This window comes from Leptinotarsa decemlineata, unplaced genomic scaffold (genome assembly GCF_025532065.1).
Source record: "Leptinotarsa decemlineata unplaced genomic scaffold, Ldec_3_MD MMD2_P_RNA_scaffold_5, whole genome shotgun sequence".
In the NCBI taxonomy this organism is placed as follows: Eukaryota; Metazoa; Arthropoda; class Insecta; order Coleoptera; family Chrysomelidae; genus Leptinotarsa; species Leptinotarsa decemlineata.
This window is the reverse complement of record NW_027412532.1, coordinates 7,689,228-7,713,635: the sequence shown is the minus strand read 5'-3', so window position 1 is coordinate 7,713,635 and position 24,408 is coordinate 7,689,228. Positions and strand designations below refer to the sequence as shown.

Genomic DNA, 24,408 nt, shown 5'->3' with positions numbered 1-24,408 from the left:
TGTCCAAGATTGTTAGATCTTTCCATATTCGTATAGTGACTTACCTCGGGCGTTGATATCCTTGCTGCCCCAGCTCACGTGGTGAGAGTTTGAGTCGCAACCCAATATGAGCTCCACTCTCTGGTTGAGGCAGTGGTCCACTAGTACTTCCATTTCTCTGGTCGGAGGAAGGGTGGCTGCATCTGAAGGGAGGTACACCGATGCGATTATCAACGCCATATATTTGCCTTTCCCAACTGGACATTCAACTTTGACCGCAGTGAGATCTGAGGTGCTGAATTGTGCCATCGGAAACGCTCTGTATTTCCTAGGAACGTAGACAGCCGTTCTAGGTTGCTGGTTGCTTGGTGAGCTGAAAATTTGACCAGTTAAACTACTGAAACCAGTAATTTTGGTCTTTATTATCCAGGGCTCCTGGATCAAAGCTATTGCCTCCTCCAATACATCAAGGTGGCGACATAGTGTTGCCGTTGCCGCCTGTTTGTGTTGGAGGTTGCATTGTATTATTTTTACTTTTTTTCCAACGTCCTTGCCTATGAGACAGTTGTTGGATACAAAGTTACCTTTAGAGGTCCATCTGCTCCCCTGCTAAGGGGGAGGTGTCCTCGCTGTTTTTGGGTGCCTCCTTCGTCAGGTCAATGTGATTTATTTTGGGTTCAGTAGAAGTCAATGGATTGAAGATGTCTGCTTTTGCCACTTGATCTACTTTTTCATTGCCTGGGATGCCCACATGAAATGGAACCCACAAGCGATTAGATCCACATGAATTTGATTACTGCTCGGTTTTGTTTGAGTACATGGAGCTCTTGTTTGATGAAAAGTATAATGAGATTTTGAGTGTTTGATTGATTCATAGCCAAAAGAGCACTCATGGAATCTATTATAATGAGGCCTTTCCCATTTTTTTTTAATATTTATGTACTTCAAGGCTTTCCATATACCGTATGCTTCTCCAATGAATAACGTACTCTCTGTGGGTAGTTTTAACGAAGCTTGGAAACCTGCGATAGTAAAATCCGATCCGACTGCGTCTATAGTTTTGGATGCATCTGTGTACAGAAGGTTGAAGTTTGCATAATGTATGGTCAACTATGAGTTTGGAAATCTGTCATTGTAAAAGGGTTGGTATATTTGAGGAAATGGATGTTTTTGGTCTCTGGAGGAGTAAATTAGATGAATACCGGTTTAGTCTGTCATAAAGGGGAATATGACAGTACTTTTTGGTTTCGGTCAAGTTAAAGATATCACTGAAGTCACCACTAGGCAGCTTTAGCTACCTAAGTGATATCCGGGTCCAATATACGATAATAATAATAATAATAACAGCCTTCAGTCAAAAACCATTTAGAGGGTTAACTAAGAATATCAAAAAGTAATATAGGTGCTTATAACTACAAAGTTACAATTTGTGTCTCTTGTATAAATACTTTCACGGAAAGTGTTCAAGTGACTTGGCACATTTGATTCCACCAAGAGCGGTACACATCAGAAATACGCGACGGACTGTGCTGATCGTTCTGAGGTTCAACTCAGTACACCTCAAACTCCACTGTTTAAACTCTTTCATCTGTAGAACTGCGTTTATGTGTAATAAACTTTCTGAGAATATTTTTCCAAATAGATTCAATCTCCAGCGATTTAAATCGAATGTGAATCACTACTTTCGCACAGGCACCGATCTGGGAGCGCCTTAAGGATTTTTCTGTAGTGCTTGTGTTTTGTCCTCAAAAAAATCTAGTAATTACCACATAATTGTATTGAATTGATATTGGATATATTTCCAAGATACAGATGATCGATTTTTTTTCAGAAAATCCTACTGTCTCAATGGAAACGTGTCAAAAACATAGTTTGTAATGGGTAAGCCCAAGCCACAACGGGTCATTCACAAACCCCACCTTCACCAGAATTTGAGATTCAGAAAATTCCACAAGTACCATCCCGAAAGTAGATCGCACAGAAAAGCCACCCGTAGAGGAAACCGTGACATGGATATACATCGGAATCTTCTCAAAGGGATTCACAATCTCACGCAGGCGGTAACAGATTCGACTATTTTTTCAACAACATAAGATATTTACAATATTTACCTTTCTTTCCAGACGAATGGCCTCACCATTGATTCTCTTGTATTTAGACTGCACACCAATGCAACTGTACTTTTACTGGTAAGCTTTTCCATTGCAGTAACCACAAGACAATACGTTGGACACCCGATAGATTGTGTACATATAAGGTAAGAATAATAGATTGTGACTGAATGAAAATTAAATTGAATCAACAAACTATAGATATTACTGGAGTTTTTTCCCAACACCAAATCGTTATTTTTAACATCTCGACACGTGTTTCGATCACCAAGTGATCATCTTCGAAGAGGAAGATTAAAACTGATCTTCCTCTTCGAAAATGATCACTTGGTGATTAAAACTGATCTTCCTCTTCGAAGATGATCACTTGGTGATCATGGTGAAGATTAAAACTAATCTTCCTCTTCGAAGATGATCTCTTGGTGATCAAAACACGTAATGAGATGTTAAAAATAACGATTTGGTGTTGGGAAAAAACTCCAGTAATACTCATTACTACACCAAAGGTTCCAAACAGTGCATCATTCCAAACAGTGCATCATTAAAACAAACTATAATGTAACTGGATCTTGCAATTTTTGAGGGATTCTGAGGAATCTGCATCGTAACAAAAAAACAACTATTCTGGTGAAAAGCTACATATAGCATGAAAATTTCTGCTTTCAGCATCCTTTAACTATTTGCAAATTGATATTTGCAAAGCAACAAATGATGACCAAGAAAATTTTACTTTTCTTCTCCTTCCCGTTCTTCTTTTCATTTTCCTTTTTTGGCATGATTGCTTTTCTACGTCTTCTGAAATACTTTCAGTAGTATCTATGTGCTTCTTCATATTCCCTCGACTTTGATATTTTTTTTGTTCGTTCTTTGCACAGTTCCAAGAAAAAAATAGTTACTGTAGTGGGCGAATTAGTTCACTCTAACTCAGTTTCATTCATGCTACTGTTGCTATTTGGTCTCCTGAGGAAATCTCCAAAATTCTTGCTAATGACTAATCTCTCCTCTTCTTATTATCAACTTCTGACAGTATAACATAAACCATTCGAAGCGACGACTGATTTCGCGTAACATAATTCACTAAATCTCCTAGATATTCGTTCCTGAAGCATTTCTCGAAGGGAAAAAAATTGAATGGAAAGGGGGGGTCTTGCGACACATCTTTTTGAATCTACTGACAAATGCTTCACAACCCTACAATATAATGTCAATATCTTCAACTACTACAAAATGGCGAAACTGTCAATAATTGCCTGAATACATTGACATTTACCTACATAATATGAGGTAATAAGCTTGAGGTCAGTTCAGAAGATGCTCGAAATGGTTGCCTTGAACTTCCTGACATCACGCCGAATATTTTCGAACACAGTAGGTAATGCCAATATTTCTACAAATATTATTATTCTCTGCCGTATATCCAATATTAGAGCAAGTCCAGTTTCGTACCCCTTTTGCTTCAAATAGCCCCATAAAAAATGTCCAAAAGTGTCAAATCTTGCCAGCGTGCTGACCATTCTGTAGGACCTCGAAGGCCAATCCAACGACCGGGAAAAGTAGCATCCAAATAGTTTCTTACTTGTTTGGAGTAATGTGGTGGTGCTCCATCTTGTTGGAATACAATATCCATATCGAATTCATTAGGATTCGCTTCGACGATTTCAATGATGAGAGGGTAAACAGCAGTTCCCAGCATATTCAAATACAGTTCCCCTGTTAAATTTTGATCAATAAATAGAAGTCCTACAATATGGTTTCCCAATATTCCTGCCCAAACATTAATTTTTTCTGGATATTGGGTATGTGTTTCCCGGAAAACGTGAGGGTTGGTGTCACTCCAATAACGGCAATTTTGTCTGTGAACATTGCCGTTTGAAAAATATGTACATTCATCACTAAAACAAATATTGTGGAGATAGGTAATATGCCTTGCAATGGTTTCCGTCATGATTTCGCAGAATTCTGTTCTTCGATCAGTTGAGTGGTGTACCATTTTAATTTTGTATGGATGATACCTATTCCTCTTCGAAAGTCTCCACACAGTAGAAGGAGAATCCAAACATTCGCGACGGAATAAGCAGACTGTTCAGGATTTACTACCATCGGAATACGTTCATTGAAAATCCTTCCGGTCTCGTGAAAGTTACGCTTCGCACAGTAAATAAAAATCGCTTCAATTTTTTCTTCTAATGGACGAGAATTGACCATTTTAGAGATTGTTGACGTGGTACCTTTCTACTAGTAAAACCAAAAACTAAATGAGAATATTCTAACTGAACAATAATGTTCATTGTCGTACTGCCATTTTATGTCGTTTTTATAAACGGGTTGTTGGAATTATATCGGGTTGTTGGAATTGCCATATGGCAAATAGAAAGGAATATCTCTAGAAATATCGATATTAATGTGTTTGTCTTCAGGAAATTATTAAATGTTCCGCCATTTTATAGTATATGAAGATATTGACTTCATATTCTAGAGTTGTGAAGTATTCTTCAGGAGCTTCCAAATGATGTGTCACAAACCCCCTTTCCATTTACTTTTTTTTTCCCTTCAACGATCGAGACATGCTTCAGGAACGAATATCTGGGAAAAAATTACATGACCTGTGCCAAAAATAAGAGGGGGGGGCAATAAAGAAATGCACTATATTTGTAGTATTACAATTTTATTTCTTGAACATATTTTTATGTGAATTGAAGGGGTTATATTTTTTAGGAGTGATTAATTTTTGGGAAAGAAAGTTTTTGGCTTTCTACTACTCCATCTTGATACAAAAAAAGAAGGATGAGGGAGTCTTCCAAAGAAAGGAAGGAGGACTTTCTTTCATTTTGTGTCTGAAAGTTACTTCTTTGCGTGATCTACACATCCATGTATAGAGTTACTTCCTTCCTTTCTTTGGAAGACTCCCTCATCCTTCTTTTTTGTATCAAGATGAAGTAGTAGAAAGCCAAAAACTTTCTTTCCCAAATATTTTTATGATATTGATATGACGCTGTTCACTATACTCAAAATTTCCATAACATTTTAATGTACATTCCGAAACTTTGATCTGAAAAACACGCAGCACCTGGAACAATCTTCTTTTCCTTCAATCAGATATACTGAGAAAATTGAGAGTTTCCACCAATAAGCAGTGAATCGTGACTCATTTTGCAGTATCAATAATAAAGTGTTTTCTCCAAAACCGATGAAATGGTTTTGTTAGTAGGCCACCAGTTATTCAGATTGCTAAAAATAAGCCGGTGTAAATTGAATAAGAAATAGACTAAACACTTTGTAGAGAGCGAAACCGATTTTATAATGCCAACAGATCGTAATATTTTTTCTATTGAATGTCAGATGTCGCTCTGATGCATAATTCAGGAACGAAAAATATCTAAAAGACCAACAAAAAAAATTAAACTAATTTCAGAAGTTTTGCTTTCAAAAAGTTTGACCATTTTTAATAGTATGTGAATGTATGGCAATTTATGTGCCTGACCCACTGTTACAACATTTTAACATTTTTAAAACTTAGCACATGGCTTAAACAATATTTATGAGACACAAAACGAATGCATCTACAATCAAATGTGGCAAAATATAATTTCGCCGAATCTTCTAAACATAAAAAAATTATTTAATATAAAAATTATGTCATAAATAGCTTCAACTGTATAAAAATTGTTGCAAATAATTTTTTTGATAGTTGTTTCGAAACTTCTGGAATGAAATGATTTTACAGAGAGATGAAAATTATTGTATGAATTTGTATTCAATTAATTTTTTGTAAAATTGCTACCTTATATCAGGGAAGGTACAATAATCTGACAGATCTTTTATAATATTCAAAACTTCGCGAAAAAGACATGGAAATAAATTATGATTTTCATGAAAAACGCGGTAAATTGTTCGAGAAAATATGTCGTAGACATGAACGCGAACGTAGGTAAAGAGGAAAAATATAAGAATGTAACAGCAGGTAAACGTCTACATAAAGAAAGTAATGAAAAAAAACTAATACAATTTGCAATTTGTAATGGATTTTGACTTGATTTTCAATATAATATGATTTGAAAATAATAAGTACCCAATTTGACCACAAAGATCGCGGATTCCGAGTGGGAAAAGGGAAAATCGAATAGATCATTGAAAAAATAACATAATAGATATGTAACCGATTGTAAGAACTACGTCAGATATGTCTACAAGATGAAACAGTAGCAGAAAAGTTGGAAGAAAAAATAAATGAAAGATTGGAAAGAACAACAACATAGAAGAAAAGTGGTCGCGAATTCAAACAGCGACAAACTTAAGCATTGAAGAAACAGAAATTAGGAGGAGAGAAGATTGATCTGATGATGATTGCAAACGGGAACCAATACAGAGGAAAATTACTGAAATAGAAAAAACGAATGAAAATATAGAGGGATATAAAATAACCTAAAAGAAAAGAGGTGAAACGATTATGAGATAAATAAAGTAGAAAAGTACCGAAAAACAGCTCAAAATAATTGAAGAAAACTACATAAAAAAAGAATGGAGCAATAAGGCAGAATATACGGGGAGAGAGAAATAGGTAATAGACTTTTGAAAGATAGCAAAGCAGTGGGATCGTTGAACACGCTGCTGAAGGCAGAAAATATGTCAAGGTCTGCCTAAATACGAGCATATGAAACAATAAATAACGATACAATACGCATATGAAACTTAGACTCTGAATCAGATGGAAGAAAGAAAGATGACTATCCTGATAAGGAACATTTTTAGAGGCATAAAAGAGGCAGATGGGGAATGGAGAAGACGAATGATTCTGCAACCGTGTTAGAAATCATACGTTAAAAGGTAAGACCTCGTTTCTCACAAGTTTCTCAACTTCTGAGAGTTGTCGTTCGTATGGGGGCGGCAGCTGATTAACGGAAAAACAGATTTTAAACAGGAACAGAATGAATCAGCAGCTGATCGAAATTTATGGAGGATCTAACTGGGACATAATCTACGAATTTCAAAGAAAATTAATCCACTAAGAGTATTGGAAGAAGGGAAACAACGGAACAAAAAGAAGTGATCTTGAAAGAAATGGTTGAATGCTGTTCACGGTGATAAAGGGTCTTTTATTGGGCGCTTCCTATCTTTGAATTTGAGTAAAACATATTGTGTGTGAGATATTTTCAAAACTTTTCATTCGTTTGAAAGATCTATCAATGCCATTATGTGCGGAATAAAATATCGTTCAAATGTCTTCCACAGCTTCTTTGGATGGCTAACCCATGCCATCAGGCTAACCCATGCCATCGGGCTAAATTTCACTGATGGCATGGGTTATGTTTGCTATGAGGACCGCTGTGGTTTTAAGCTTATTCGCTTTCACCTGCGACTTGGAAATACCACACAAGAACAAGTCTAACGGGGTCAAATCACACGATCTCGATAGCCAGTGTGGCACGTAGCGCCACCTTGTTGAAACCACATGTCGTTGGTGTCCAGGCTATGCAATTCAGGCCGAAAGAAGTTGGTTGTCATCGACCTATAGTATTCGCCGTTGACAGTGATGGCCTGGCCAACGTCATTCTGAAAGAAATATGGACCGATGACGCTTCCAGTCCAAATTCCACACCAAATAGTGACTTTTTTGGGATGCATTGGATGCTTTTGGATCTCATGTTGATTGGTATCGTCTTAAATTTGACAATTTTGTTTGTTCACGTACCCATTTCTCTAGAAATGAGTCTCATCGTTGAAGATGATTTTTCTATGAAAATTAGGGTCAGTTGGCAACTTTTTCAGAGCCCATTGTGTATGGTCGTCGATGTATATGGTCGTTTACCTGCAGTTCATGGGTCAGTTGGATTTTGTACGGGTACAGGCCTAAATTCAGTCGCAAAATTCGCCAAGTTGTGGCCTGCAAATGGCCGATTTTTTGTGAACGACGTGAAATCGACTGCCTCGGAATATCCTGCACACTCTCACAGACAACGGCGATGTTTTCGGCAGGTATTGCGTTTTGTCGACGTACTGGTGTTGGTTGTTCGTTTACTTAACCACTGGACTCAAATTTATCCACCACATCGCGAATAGTGCTCTCGATTATGGCGACCGTAAAATGGACGAATCGCTCGGTACTTTGTCCGAACACAACATCTATTTTGATAGAACAATATCATTATTTGCACATGTTGTTGAATGCTATATCCGCATATGGTAATTTGGCACAACAGACTGAATAAATGACAACTAATTTGACAGATGTCGCTTCAACAAAATGGCCGTTATTAATTGTCATAGTTCGGAAGTCCCTGTTGATAGACTCTACCGGGTGTCAACGAATCTATCAGACAAGTCATAACTTCTAGACTATTAGGTGTATCAAAACGAGATTTGGTACAGATAAATGGTATGTGGAGAGGAGAGTTTTCACATATTTTTCACTTTCCGGTCACTTCCGGTTTCAGCGGAAATGGCTCCGGTTCTGAATTTTTAAATGGAACACCCTGTATATTGTAACATTTTTGGATTTCTGAGACAATTCTGGATCAGAAACTGACATTTCCGGAAGTTTTTCAGCCTACTTTATTTTTTCAGAGTCACTTTTAAAATTGCATCTAGGTGGCCATGATCGGACGTAAACTAATCTATGGACCTCAGGTGATATCAGAAAATTGCAATAGCGGAGTTTTAGTGACTAGTGTGTTGAATATGAATGAGACAAGTTTACAAAATAACATTTTCGTGTCTAACTATTATTTTTCAAATGGCGACCATTTTTTGACAAGCACTTTCCGAAAAAAGGATTTTTTGACAAATCTAACGATACTAATTTATTTGCGATTGGATTACAAATAAGAACATGAATTAAATATTACTGAGGAAAATACTCGATACAAATTCATTTACTTTTGTCAAGGGTGCCATGGATAGGAATGATGCATAATATTTTGCGGTTAGGTATTTCCATCAAGTCCACTTTGGAGAACAAAACGCTCACCTAGGTTATGACAGTGACATAAGCTTTATGAGCAGAAAGTAGAAGTTTCTCTTGATTTTCGTTAATTTTAGTTTAATTTTTCGTCGAAATAATGTATACTCAAAGTGAAAAAGTGGATATGTTGTTATTGTTTGGAGAATGCCACAGAAATTCAAGGAAAGCTGCTGAGTTGTATGCTCAGAGATATCCCAATCGGCAACACCCATCTCATCAGTATTTTCCCTATGTTGAGAGTTGTTTTAGGCAAGAGGGAAATCGAGACGCAGAACAGAGGTTTGTCATAAATGAGGAGACTGAGATTAACGTTCTTGCTATGGTAGAAGTTGACAAAACGGTTTCTTTAAGAGAAATTAGTAGAGAAATGCAGATAAGTCACGAATCAGCAAGAAAAATACTGAAAAAGCACGGATGTCGAGCATTTAAATATCAGTTACATTAACATTTGTATGCTGACGACGGCAATAGAAGCGTAGTATTTTGTGATTGGTTGCTTCAAAATCATAGAGTTAACCCAAATTTTATCAACTTCATTCTATTTTCCGACGAATCACGGTTTACAAATAATAGCATGTTTAATAAGCAGAATTGTCGGTACTGGGCCCAACAAAATCAACATGCAATGAGAGAGGGCAATTTTCAAGAAAGGTTTGGCGTCAATGTCTGGGCTGGTATCGTTGGAAACAGAATAATTGGTCCAGTATTGTTTCAAGGTCAGTTAACAGGGGTTAGATACTTGGGTTTTCTTCAAAATGAAATCGAGGATCATCTAAATGATATGCCTTTAGAAGTTTTACGGCAAATTTACTTCCAGCAAGATGGAGCACCACCCCATAATAGCAGAGACGTACTTGATTTTTTAATAGAGCATTTTAATAATAGAGTTATTGCAACCAACGGTCCAGTACGTAGGCCTGCCCGCTCACCGGATCTGACTGTGTTAGATTTCTTCATTTGGGGATATGTAAAAGAAAGGGTCTACTATGCAACAGCCCCAGCCACTCTCGAAATCTTAGAAGAAAGGATTCAACAGGCATTTAGAAGTATATCGCCTCAAATGTTACAAAACGTGTTGAGAGAAACAATTGAACGAGCTGAAATGTGTCTTGAACAAGGAGGGATGCACTTTGAAAATTTACTATAGTGGAATTTTCAAGAACTTAGGATATTGCAAAAAATCTAAGTGCATCGCTGAAATTATTAGTTAAATTTGTTAAATTTGTTGATCCAATCGCAAATAAATTAGTAACGTTAGATTCGTCAAAAAATCCTTTTTTCGGAAATTGCTTGTCAAAAAATGGTCGCCATTTGAAAAATAATACTTAGACACGAAAATGTTATTTTGTAAACTTGTCTCATTCATATTCAACACACTAGTCACTAAAACTCCGCTATTGCAATTTTCTGATATCACCTGAGGTCCATAGATTAGTTTACGTCCGATCATGGCCACCTAGATGCAATTTTAAAAGTGACTCTGAAAAAATCAAGTAGGCTGAAAAACTTCCGGAAATGTCAGTTTCTGATCCAGAATTGTCTCAGAAATCCAAAAATGTTACAATATACAGGGTGTTCCATTTAAAAATTCAGAACCGGAGCCATTTCCGCTGAAACCGGAAGTGACCGGAAAGTGAAAAATATGTAAAACATTCCTCTCCACATACCATTCAACTATACCAAATCTCATTTCAATTCTCCTAATAGTCTAGAAATTATGACTTGTCTAATAGATTCGTTGACACCCGGTATATAATAGAAAAAGCAATAATAAATTGGATATACTCCTCGGCCAGACCAACACGATTGAAAACTTTGAACAAACTTAAAAATAATTCTCTGAGACTGATAACGGTATGATTCAGTCCTGTAATATCACTCTGCTGTGAGACTTCTTCCCTCCTCTTGAATTTCGAAGAAAGAGACTTCTTGTAAAGTCAACCTAACCACCCTAATTATGATATCTTCTTCAATGACAAAATCCATGATTTATCCCTACAAAAACCAACGGCAACCAGACCAACAGGTACACGCATAAAAGAACAACGTACCTATTATCCCAGATTCGAGAGTTTTCACGCTCGCTCTCCCGGAGTTCCCTCCATGGAAACTGGCTGATACATATTGCAATGTTTCGGGAAGTGAAATGAAAAAGTCAGAATTGAATTCTCAACAACACAAACTGAACTATTACAATAACATCCGTAAATTTCCAAACTAGGTACTGCAAAATATATACTGATGGATCAAAGACCGAGTATGGGGTGGGCTGTGCATTCCTTGTAGATGGACACCTCCATAGCTGGTCGATGCACTCAACAACCAGCGTATACATAGCAGAATTATACGCTATATACCAGTCTTTATTATACTGTGAATTCGCACGAAACGAAGGTCATTTCCTAATTTGTACTGACTCATTGAGTTCCATAAGATCATTCCAAAATAAATTTACTCTTGACCCCCTTGCAAGGATTATTCTTGCCAGAATTCATATTATGAAGGAAAGCGGTAGAAATATCAGCTTCATGTGGGTGCCTAGTCATTGTGGCATAAAGAACAACGAGGATGTGGATAAGGCAGCTAGAATGATTGCTAACTCTAAGAAATATGAAGATGTACCACTCCACTTAGAAGATCTGAATAATTTTAATAAAACCAAAAAAGTATCTGACTGGCAGACTCTTTGGAATGGAACTGACGCGAAACTGAAATGCTCGAAACCAAGTGTGAATAAGCGAATCTCACCACTGAAATTGACCAGGAAAGAACAACTTGTTCTCACGAGTCTGCGAATCGGCCATACAAAAATAACACACCTTTACTTGCTCCTAGGAGAACAACAACCTCTATGTACTACATGCCAAACAGTACTAACGGTACAACATATACTTGTAGAATGTCCAAAATATGAAGAAACCAGGAGACAACATAATATAACTGGGGCAATGAAAGAAATTCTATGTGATGATAGACGAACGTTGAGCATTATGATGGCATTTTTGAAAGCCGCAAATATAATAGATAAAATTCGAAAAACAAACAACAAGTCCGCGGCTAATAACCTAGCAGTTGATGCCGCAAAAAAAAATTGGGGTGAACAAGTAGAGGACTGGAAAAAGTGGACAGCTTATCAAGAAAATAAACCTGTGATCTATAGCGCCATTTCTAGAAAAAATTAACAATACCTAAGTGTTCTCAACAAAATGTTATGCATATATTTTTTGTAGCTGTTTCAGTTTTAATACATCTTCCCCGTATGATGAAGATGAGTTGGGCTTTCGCACACTCCACAATATTGATCATTTTACAGAGACGTTCATTCGTCATAAGTCATTCAACGTTTCGCAGAAACGAGAGGTCGGCATCTTCAGGAGTACAACGGGTTTCTCCTGTCTCCAAAATTATATTAACATCCGCGAGATTGACTTATAAATACTTTCGATCGATTTCTGGACAAGGTTTTCCCAATGAGGCTAATGAGAGTTCGTCATTTTTATTATTATCAGTAATAATTTGAATATATCAGTTGTAGTTTCTAATATTCAATCAAGCTTTCGACGAGTCATTTCAATGATTCCCTCAATTTTCTGAATAAAATTATCAGCATTTCCAGGAGAGTGATATATGTATAAACACCTTTAAATTGTACTAATAATAGCAGAGTGGTAGTAAAAATAAAGCATACGAAAAGAAAGATGTATTTTAAACTCGGTACACGTGTTTTGAGTCTAGTATAAACAATCGTAATGTTTTTTGTCATTAACAAAAATATCGTATCCGTTGCAAAATGTACCTATTTTTATATTACTGAATTTATTGACGAATTATTTTTGGTATCGAAGATGAGAAAATGGAAATATTGAAGATTTCTAGATATTTTATCACATACTGCACATTGGCTAAATTTTTTTTAATGTAACTTCAACAGTATAGGTAAATGCTAATCAGTTATTCAATTTTTGAATTTTTTACCATATATCTGTGATATTTTGATGTTTCACGAAAAAAGGAACATTTCAGAGAATACTAATGTTTGACTTTAAATTAGCATGTGAAACACACCTCCAGGCTACTGAATATTACCAGAACAACAAAGACTTCGAATGGATACAAAATGACTTCACTTTCGAATAAATAAATATGGTTATGAGTTAGAGTATATCCATAAACATAATTCTTTTTCGTCTCTTTGTTCTGCAAGAATAATCAAGTATCTGGAAAGTCTTCAACAGAATGTTGCTTGTTTGTCAGAAAAAAAAGGTGAGAGAACTATGAGTTTTTTTAAATGCATCTATAGTGTGTGTCATATTGAATTTCTATAAGAAGTTTGAGATGAAGGAGTGAAGTTATCAAAAAACGTTTCATATGAAAGTTTTATACAGGGAGTGTGTTTAACATGTGGCTAAAATTCAAGGAACTATTTCTTAGACTATTCTAAGAATATTTTGGCCTGTGATAATTTTCGTTAGGGAGCTTTGTTTCGAAGATACGGAGCGAAAAAGAATTTCGACAATAACAATTTATTACCAAAAATTACATGTAAGGTTTCTTCATCTACAAGAACTGTTGAAAATGATTCCTCTCCCCCCCCCCCGCGCGGGGATACAAGAATCTTCTCCCCATCGACCCCCGAACTGTTTTAAAGAATCTGTTTGAAATCTGTTTTTACGTTAATCAGCTGTCGCAACCCTACGAACGACAACCCTCAGAAGTTGAAACTTGTGCGAGCTAAGAATTAACGAGGTCTTACCTTTCAACGTGTGATTCCTAACACGTCTCAAAAATACCAGGATCATTTACGAAACATACTATTCAAATTGAATATCTACAGCCGTTTGTAGTAATCGGGATATTGGATGTTTCAGTACTTGGTCCAATGTAGTACGCTATACTTTTATTTCGGCTACGTTAATGATTTTAAAGTTACCAAAATAGTTATTGTCGAAATTATTTCTCGCCCCATATCCTCGAAACAAAGCGCCTTATCAAAAATCATCGAAGCACAAAATATCCTTAGGATAGTCCAAGGAATTGTCCCTATTTTTTGCTGCATGTTTAATAAACACCCTGTATAATCAAATCAAAATTTGCAATGGCTAAAGTTGGTATCAATGGAGTTGGACGTATTGGACGTTTGGTCCTCCGAGCTACCATCGAACGGAGAGCTGATGTCGTACTTGTCAATAATCCCCTCCTCAATGTCGACTATATGGTATACCTCTTGAAATTTGATTCCACTCACGTATATTCAGATGGTACCAATCTTGTTGTCAATGGAAAGAAAATTGCAGTATCTCCAAAGAAGGATTCTAGCAACATCCCTTGGAGCAAATATGGGGCTGGTTATGTTGTGGAATCTACCAGTGTATTCACCACCATCAAAAAAGCCAGTGCTAATTTGGAAGGACGTGCCAAAAGATTGATAATAACTGCTCCTACAGCTGATGCCCCAATGTACGTCTGAGGCGTTAACCTTGATGCTTACGATCCAAAGGATAGGATCATCTTGTATGCTTCCTGCACCACCAACGGTTTGGCTCCTCTTGCTACAGTTATCCACGACAACTTCGAAATTGTTGAGGGTCTCATGACCACCGTGCACGCAACTACAGCAACCCAGAAGACTGTCGAAGGTCCTTCTGGAAAACTGTGGCGTGACGGTAGTGGTGCTGGACAAAACATCATTCCAGCTTCAACTGGCGCTACTGAGGCAGGTACAAAAGTAATTTCTTCACTCGTCGGCAAACTCACTGGAATGAGTGAATGTTTCGGTCGTCGACTTGACTTGCCGTTTCGGCAAGCCACCTACCTATGACGAAATTGAAGCTAAAGTCAAGGAGGCTGCTGAAGGACCATTGAAGGGTATTTTGGATTACACAGAAGAGACTGTCGTATCCTCTGACTTCATTGGGGATACTCATTCGTCCATCTTTGACGCTACATCGGGCATCCAACTCAACCCACAGTTTGTCAAATTGGTTTCTTGGTACGATAACTAGTTTGGTTATTCCACAGGGTTGGCGCTTTGATCAAATTTGTTGCTAGCAAAGATACATAAGAAGAATTTTGTGCTCATTGAGAATAACATTTTCTTTTGAGCCATACCTAGGCTGTGGTGGAAACATTTTGATCGAAATTGAAATGAACTAGATAGTAGTTCTTTTACAAATTAATTCAACTGAACGTACTTTTTCCGCCAATTTTTATTTATTTATATATACCCAATTAATATAATTTTCGATTCTTCACATATAGTCAGTGGGCATACTTGAAGACTGGCTATAAATCAAATCATCCAAATCATCCATTAATCATTGCAAAGTAGTGTCTACCATGTCTATCACGAGTGGCCAAACAGCATAAGCAGAATAAATTCAGTGAAGAATCATGCACTGACACCTGCCGGATATAAACTAACGCCTTTCGTGGTAACAGCCAGGGGAGTAGTTGTTTTCTGATGGGTGTCAGTCCATCAACCTACAGTGTAACGAGTTGAGACTGGCCTGAATGAATTGTTCCTTTAGGTGTTTTAATAATTTTTAATGCAATATTAGTTACAGAACTCAGTAAGGTTTTGAGAAGTAACTATTTTCAATCTGATATTTTAAAAACTATGAGCTTCAATTCTTCAATTTGAGGAAATCACTATTATTTAAAGACAGACACATTTCATGAATTCGCCTTTCACAAAGTCGAGATTATTCAAGAAGTGATTCTTTATTTTTATTACGATATCGCTTCATAATCGAAGATGTTATTCTAGTTTTGTTGTTTCATATTCTATTAAAGCTTTGTATGCGAAGCTTTGACCCGTTCAAAGGGCGTGTATATATAAATCGCCAAGTGCGCTTCCCATATCCACAGAGAGAATTATTCTTCGGCTCCAACATTGTGAATTCTTCCGCTCAATTATAAATGATGATCGTAATACTCGCTTAGATACTGGTACTAGTTCAGAAGATTCGGTAGTCATATAAATCAATTTTTGTTCAAATTTTTACAAAACAGTACCGTGGTGTAACCCCCGATATGTACGCAAATGCACATACCGAGTGGTTTTCAAATTAAATTCTTTCTAATATTCGGTGAAGTTAAATTAGAAAAATGTCTCTTTTGAGTTTTGAATGAAAATATATTGAAAACAATTATATTATGAACAGTGAGGTTGTAATTCACCGTATTATAAACTATTAATTTAGAGGACTGTTTGAAGTTTCGACTTTCATTGCCTGAAATGTATTCTTAAATTTGAGGATGAAACTACCTATTTCAACAAGAAACAGATTCAGACTGTTACCTTTACTAGAAATGACTTTCATATAAGTTTTGCACAGAGATAAATGAAAATTGAAAACGATCATTTCGTCTACAGAACAATCACAGGTAACCATCGGTGTAACAAAGGTGAAATTTTCATTTGAAAGTGGATGACAATGTTTCATGGTGAATTTTATTAGTTCGGACTTCCATTGTCTAATATGAAACTCTGGCCCTTGAAGAAGCCCACAAGAATCCCCGAGTTTGTTTGAGTTACGTTGATGGATGACACCTTCATAGTATGGAACCACGGGACTACAGATCTAGACACCTTTCTGAAGCATATCAACAGCCCGACACCTTTCATCACCTGCACGATAGAGAAGGAAGTTCACAACAAATCGCCACACTTATACCTATATGTAAAGAGCACCGACATCAAGTGGCAAACATCTGTATATCGAAAACCCACTCTACCGGGAGAGTATATGAATCACAAATCTAACCGCCATCAATATATCTACCAAAAGAGAAATCATCAAGACTCTAGTGGATCGTGTTTTCAGGTTCTGTAATATGAAGGAAGGTCTCGAGAAGTCACTAGGCATCACCAGAAAAGATCTTTAACGGAACGGTTTCTCCGAAATGATGGTGGAACAGACTTTAGCTAGAACACAGCAAGTGTCTCGCAAAGGAGAGAAACCGTCATTACCAGTGCTTGTCCCTCCTCACGTCAGAGGATTGTCGACAAGTATAAGAGAATTGGGTATTGGTACAACATCAGAACCTGCTTCAGATTTGGAAACATGCGTAGCAGCCTCACGAAAACCAGACCACCAAATGTGAACTGTGAATTGCATTTACCGAATACCCTGTGAATGCAGCAAATCCTATATCGGTGAAACTAAGAGGCCATTGAAATTCCGCATTTTCGAACATAAGAGGAACACACAACTAGGAAAAAATATCAGATCTGGAATGCCAGAGCATGTTTGGACTCATCAACATAACATCAAGTAGTGCCAAGCTGAGATCATCCTCAGAGGAGAACACTGGTTCAAGAGAAAGTTCAAAGAAACTGTATATATGTTGTGCAACGATTCTTCAGCCAAGCTAGCGTAGAGATACGCAACAAATGGAAACCTGTAGTCGAGCGGAATAACGGTCAACTCCCGCTAAACCGGCGGAGCGGAGACAAGAAAAAGGGAATAGGTGAAAGAGCTCGAATTACCTATGAATAGTTATCTCGCGAAGGAATAGTCCAGTCTTCACCTGAAGGCTATTGTTGATACTAACAATAAGAAACGTCGTGCTATTACTTGGTTTGAATTTTTTTTAATTTATTTTCATTTCATTTCTAATTCATGACAATTTTTTTTACCCTGTGGTCATTTTTATTTTGTACCTTGATTATTTTATTTGTTTTATTGTATTTTCTTTTCACGTTTTCATTGCTTAATATAATGGATATTTTAGCTACTCATTCTCATTTTATTTGTTCTTTCATAGATCAGAATCATATTAGACAATGGAAGTCTGAACTAATGAATTTCACGAAAGTGGAATATATTTGATAAAAACAATATCAAAAAATTTCTGAGTCACATAATGAACTTCAAAAGAATGTAAACACATGTTTGAAGAGTTATGGATTCGATATAGTGAAAATACGGAAAAAATAGAAATTTTTGATAAAATTCATTTCTGAACTACCTACCTAATTTTTTAATAATTTTGCAAGAAAATTCTGAGAGTTTTGTGGTGGTTCCAAATACTTATGAATCGTATCTAGTCTAACAAGTTTGGAATACCTAAAATAAACCAAACAATTCAATAAAAAATTAGGTACTATAAAAAACAAGGTACTTCAGAAGAATTGGAAAGAATGAAGAACTAACATAATTAATATGATATAAATAATAGTTCGTTATGGAATATCTGGCATGAAATGAATCTATTGAAAATATTTCTCCAGCACCAGAACAAAAATACGGTCTCTCGACGCGCGATTCGATAACCAAGTTAGCATCCTCAGGAGATCATCATGACTAAATTTTACTATGTTAGTGTTTTTATGTGCTAGTGGCCCTACTACTATCAGTTAGTAGTGCCGAACTACTACTAACTACGGTTAGTAGTACCCACAGCATAATGACATATAGGCTAATAGTTTGGGGTTCATCATGTCATCTAGATATAATATTTGAACTACAAAAAAAGCAGTAAGAATTATGGCACAGGCTAAATATGACGATCATTGTAAACCTCTTTTTAAAAATCTCCGTATATTAACTCTGCGATCTTGCTTCATACATGAATATCTGTGTTATGTTGAAAATGTAATAGGTGAAAATAAATTGACAAAGCAGGAGGACATACACTACCATGATACCAGGACCAAAACAAATGTAAGGCTGCCCAAATATAGGTTGTGTGAAACTCTTATTTATATATGTATTTGAACTTTTTTAACGTGTTACCATGTGAGTTTTAGACTTTGGACATGAGTATGAACACTTTTAAAGTGAGAATTAAGTATATTCTTTTACAGAATGCCTTTTACACACTCGAAGAATATTTTAGTTATTTCGACTCATCAACAAATTTATTCCGCGTCTAATAATAGATATATTTTCATACATTAATATTAATGTATTTCTTTGACTGTATTGTGTTACATTTTTATACATTTATATACTATGTATCCCATTGACGTATGCGAATACTTTTTATGTATGCATTGCACGAATAAATTCTATTCTATTCTATTCTATCTACTATCTACTATTGTTCCTATACCAAACTACCTATCTTCAAATACCTCCAATTTGTTATGTGATTCCTCTACGTCAGTGATTATCTCCTACATTTTTTTTCTCTAATTTTCATATGTTTTTACATTTAGAATTCTTACGAATACGACCAAACAAAGAGAGATAGGACCTTTGTCGCTATTCATAGAACTCATTCCACATTGTTCGATTTACAAGCTTTCGAAACACTAACATAATAAAATTTTGTCATAATGATCTCGTGAGGACACTAATTGGTTAGCGAAACGCGCGTCGAGAGACCGTATTTTGTTCTGGTGTTGGGAAAGTGTTTTCAATAGATTGTTATTATAATTCTGCATATCTTTAACCACAAAGGACGCAGGCAAATGATTGAGAACAGATCCAGTTCTACAATTTTAGGGGTGATAATTCACAATAAATATAAAATCGCTGATCACATTGTAACCCTCAATAAAAAGCTAGCTTCAGGCACATCTAAAACGTGTATGTAAGAATGTTATAAACGTTTTTTGAACTGATAAATATTTCTATAATCCAGTAACGGAGATAGATGATAGAATATCCAAGATATTTTTTTATATTTCGAATAGACTGAAAACATTTGGAAATATATTGTTGCAACCCTGAAGAATAAAGAAATATTTAATAACAACCACGAATGTTTTTTTGGATATTGTATGGTCTTTCGTGAAATCATAACCGGTTTTTATCTCAGCTAAATTTCGTTAAAATGATCTGAGAGAACCAGATTTATATTTCACTCTGTATCACGAACAGTTTTATGATTCAAGACTGAGAGAAGTGGAGTGGAAGACATTAACTTGAATGTTAGTATATATTTAAAATAATTGCAGATTTTACAATTTATTACAGCCACCTAAATTGAAACTTGGCTAAATTTCAAGATGATTGAACTTAAAATCACCCATTGAACTTCAAATAGTTTTATTTCACAGAGAAGTCGGTGCGATATAAAACAACTCAGATCTATTAGAGAAAAACATATCATTTACGTCAAAAATCAATTATTCAGAAACCTAAAGTGTTCTGGTTGATTTTTCAGTTATAAGTATAATGAGTAAAACTGCTGATTAGTTAATAATATTAATAATAAACGTCTTCATTGCTACAACCACAAAAAATCACAATATTAAGTTCTTAGTACATATATAAAGTTATAGTAAATGGCAAAGTTCAAATTTCGCAGCTATGCAACTAACTGCTAAACTGTTCTTCCAGTTGCCGAGTTTACATAAACAATTTTTTATTGTATCACATGGCCATTGTTGCTTGTTGAAGATAAGGCAGAAACCTTTAAAATAGAGTTATTCTTCATAATATACAATAGCAAAGGAAACAAAGAGTAAAGAGCAATTTACAATAAGTTCATACGTGAGTCGAAAATTTTAAAAAATAATATATATTTCCGTATGAATAATATATCTACACCTTCCATAAATATTCTGGAGAGTGTTGAAAAACTAGAAGGGATATGAGGGTCGAACTTGTTGATATCCATAAGAAAATATATAGACCCATTCTGGTAATTTTTGTACAACGAAACGGTGGTGCTGGATGTGGAGCGCTCCATATGGCGGTCTCAGCAGTTAGAGTCTCAGCATCCCGCTCACAGGTCTCAGTATTCGGGATATTTTTAGCATGCCGCCGTTCCTGTTCATTCAAATTTTTTAAACTCTTCCGCATAACCTATTTTTCGGCGAGTCCCCAGTTAGGGATGGACGCTGGGGGAGAGAGCTGCTTGCCTCTGCCGCAGATTTTTGGAGCTAGGTTCTCAATGCAGGGTGCTATATTCTCAAAGTTGAGGATCAGGATGCTGTGAGAATGGTGCTCGCACATACCTTCGAAAAATGACCATCCTGTAGGATGATTAGGAAATTTTTCATATGGAGAACTGCCTCTATGTGAAATAAACTTCCTCAGAACATTTATCCCAATGGATGTTATCTCCAGCGAATATGTGAGGATTGTCAGACCAATGATCACTTATGGAGTAATTGTCTGGTGGCCGGAAGCTTTACAAAAAACCGCTCAGGCGAAGCTCTCTGACTTACAGAGACAGGCTTGTCTGGCCATCAGTGGTGCCATCAGTTCCACACCATCAGCTGCCATGAAGATGCTTCTAGATCTACCTCCTCTCCATATTTCTCTGGAGGGAGGGGCTAGATGGACTGCATATAGACTTGTGCAGATTGCCAAATGCACAAATCAATTTACTGATACTGAAAGTCACAGCATTCTAGAAATGACCTCTTAATGCCTTCAACTGTCAACTAAGAATTGCCTCATAAAGTACTGTTCCCGAGTAGAGAGGACTGGATCATCCGGAAGAAGGAAATATTAAGAGCAGATAGTTGTTGATTCACAGATGGATCAAAAGCACCTTCAGGTTCTGGTGCAGGTGTTTTCAGTAGCAGACCCAGGACAAAGATGTCAACCTGCCTAAAAACCTATGCGACTGTATTTCAAGCGGAAATTCACGCTATTGAATTGTGTGTGGAGAGATTGGGGAAGAATCCAACCTCATACACAGTCAAGCGGCATTGCAAGCTCTTGGCTCCCACCGAGTAACATCTGAATTGGTAGGAAATTGCCAGAAACGACTCTACTCGATAGGAAAACTTAAAAGATTATCTCTAGTCTGGATTCCTAGCCATACAGACCATACTGGACTTCATTGCAAAGGAGGGTGCTGCAAACAGCTTCATCGGATCAGAATGTCATTGGCATGGCTTTAGGCTTTGCCAAAAAAACATTGAACACCTGGATGGCAAGAAGATTTAGGAACTTCTGGCAGAATTTCCAAGATTGGCTCACTCCAAGGCGATTATTCACCCTTCGAAGATTGATACCAAACAGTTGTTGGACCATAGTAGAAATAAACTACGATGTCTAACATATCCGAGTCTCTGCATCATATGCAGAGACTTGGACTGTCGAAAGACAGTATGTTTCGCCTCTCTTAGGAAAATGGTGAAACAACAGAGCACACAGTTTGTGCCTGCTCCACTAAGCACCGAATCAGGTTTTTAGAATGAAAATCGAAAATAACAATGAACTCAGAACAGATTCTTGTGGAACACCTAGGTGCGCATGATAAGGATATGATCTAATTTCATTACATCTGACCACCAAACTACCATTTTCTATGTACGATTGTATCCAACACAACTTTATTGGGAAATCCCATTAATAGTCAAATTATCAATAAAACGGTTGTCTCGATAGGAAGTCCTCCGACGCTTCTTCTGGATATCTTTTGCATGTGAAAAATGAGTGTAAACACGCTACAAGGTACTTCATGAACACCTTAATCTATTAGCGATATAAGTTTGATCTCTACCATCTTGAATGGTAGTGCAATAATGGCAACAGCAGTTCATGAATCCCCGGCCAAGCAATTGAAAACCAACCGTAATTTTGTTTTTGGAAACAACAGTATTATATATGTGTTGATCATTATAAAATTTTAAGAAAAGAACCGATAAAAATTGAGATTATTATTACCGTGACAAATGACTCAACAGCGTGTTTAAAAAAAAGCAATATTTTATTTTTCTTCGAGTAATATGGAATTGAAAGATTTTTTAGCTCTGAAGTCGGGTATAAGGTCAAATAAATTGGCAAAAAATCATTAAAATTGGCAAACTTTTAATTTTTCCAAAACTGCCTGATGCCAAGTAACGAGACGATAAAAAATTGGAACCGAAACCAAAAGGTATTGCCCGGCTTGCCTCTTCGCAAGCCATATTAAATCATCGAGTAGATCTGATAGTTAAATACTATTGATCATTTGAAGGGCTAAGCTTCGAAGACGGGTAAACATTTGAAACGCTTGTGTTATCGATGTATAATTTCCTTCATAGAATCCGTCCATAATTTTCAATTAGGTTCGTTATAACCGACCATGGTCATTTCAAAATTTTCAGGAACACATTTTTTCTAGGGACATTCCTGAAGATGTGCTGAATACATATTGCTGGATACATTCAACATTCACAGTGAAAAATGGTTCGTATGAGAAACAAACATCTGAATATTCCCTGATACCGAACATTCAGACAACAGGGGAGCACCCCATAAAACAGATCAAGTACTATCAGTGGGTGGAAATGTTTCTTATTATACAGGTAAGAAAATTCTGGTACATAAGTTTTTCTGATTTTTTTGTGATATACCAAAGGAGGTATGACGACAAAGAAAAACATCTTTTCATCATGGTTCTTCTGGTGATAAAAATATAGACAATCTATCGACTGGAAACTTGGAAAATGGAGGAATTTTCGCGTCTTGTAAGAACATCATACAGAACATTCACAGATAATGGTTAATGATAACAATAATTTTAGACTTGTTTGATATATTGATGGTAGAACTAGAACTCCTGGCATAGAATGAATCTAAAACAAGCACTGTTCTCAAATAGCAAAACTGCAACACTCTTCTCGATGCGCGTTTTACCAACCAAGTCGGCGTCTTTAGGAGATAAAGACACGCATAAAGATGAATACTGCTGATCTGGTGTTTGAGAACAGTACTATTTTAGAATCAAAAGTATAATTAGAACTTCTGGCGTAAAATGAATAATTTTCTACACACCAGAACGAAAATAATTTCTCTCGAAGCGTGTTTCACTAACCAAGATAGCATCATCAGATTTGGTCACCATCATGACAGTTTTAGTCATTATCATGCCAGTTTTAGTTATCTCCTGATGATGCTAACATGGTTGACGAGACGAGCGTCGAGTGATTGTTTTTCGTTCTATTGTGAGACAAATGTTCTCAAAATGATTTTTGTGTCCCAATTTTAATGATTTTCGACAACTAAAATTTTAATGTGTGTGGGTATTTTTTTAAAAACTTCTTTAACTTTTATATCAATATATAGAGTAGTGAACTTCCAATTGAGAAAGAAGACAAGAAAAACATTTTTCTCGTTAAGATTTTACACGGGAAGTTCGCAATGTAATTAAAAAAGTTAACACAGCAACAGTTCACAATGTAGATTATGATAGAGTATACGGGAGAATTTTCATATCTAGCTGTGATATCTGAATGGATTCGATTGAAAACATTGGTCTTCAACTTGCAACAATTTCAGAAATATACAAATCTAATCCAATACAATGACAGTTAATAAAAACCACCAACTTGAAAATGTCGAAGAGAAGAGTTTTGCGTTACTGGTGTTTGGGAGAACTGGTTGTTTTGGAGTGGACAAACATTTTTCACAAACCCACAAATCGAGAAAAAAAAAACATCCGAAACATCTTCTTTCGAATATT

General features: G+C 36.3%; 1 protein-coding gene and 1 pseudogene across 2 annotated transcripts in view; both read left to right on the top strand.

Annotated features, from left to right (window-relative positions):
* Positions 1-24,408, top strand: part of shakB (Innexin family member shaking B) — a 90,600-nt gene that overhangs the window by 15,623 nt on the left and 50,569 nt on the right. For both annotated transcript variants that reach the window (XM_074169441.1, XM_074169440.1), the window contains exons 2-4: positions 1,811-2,039; positions 2,103-2,236; positions 23,068-23,251. In XM_074169441.1, coding sequence (XP_074025542.1) covers positions 1,857-2,039; positions 2,103-2,236; positions 23,068-23,251 — 501 coding nt within the window. In that variant the 5' untranslated portion in view covers positions 1,811-1,856. The remainder of the gene's footprint in view (positions 1-1,810; positions 2,040-2,102; positions 2,237-23,067; positions 23,252-24,408) is intronic.
* Positions 14,137-15,109, top strand: LOC111517222 (glyceraldehyde-3-phosphate dehydrogenase-like; annotated as a pseudogene).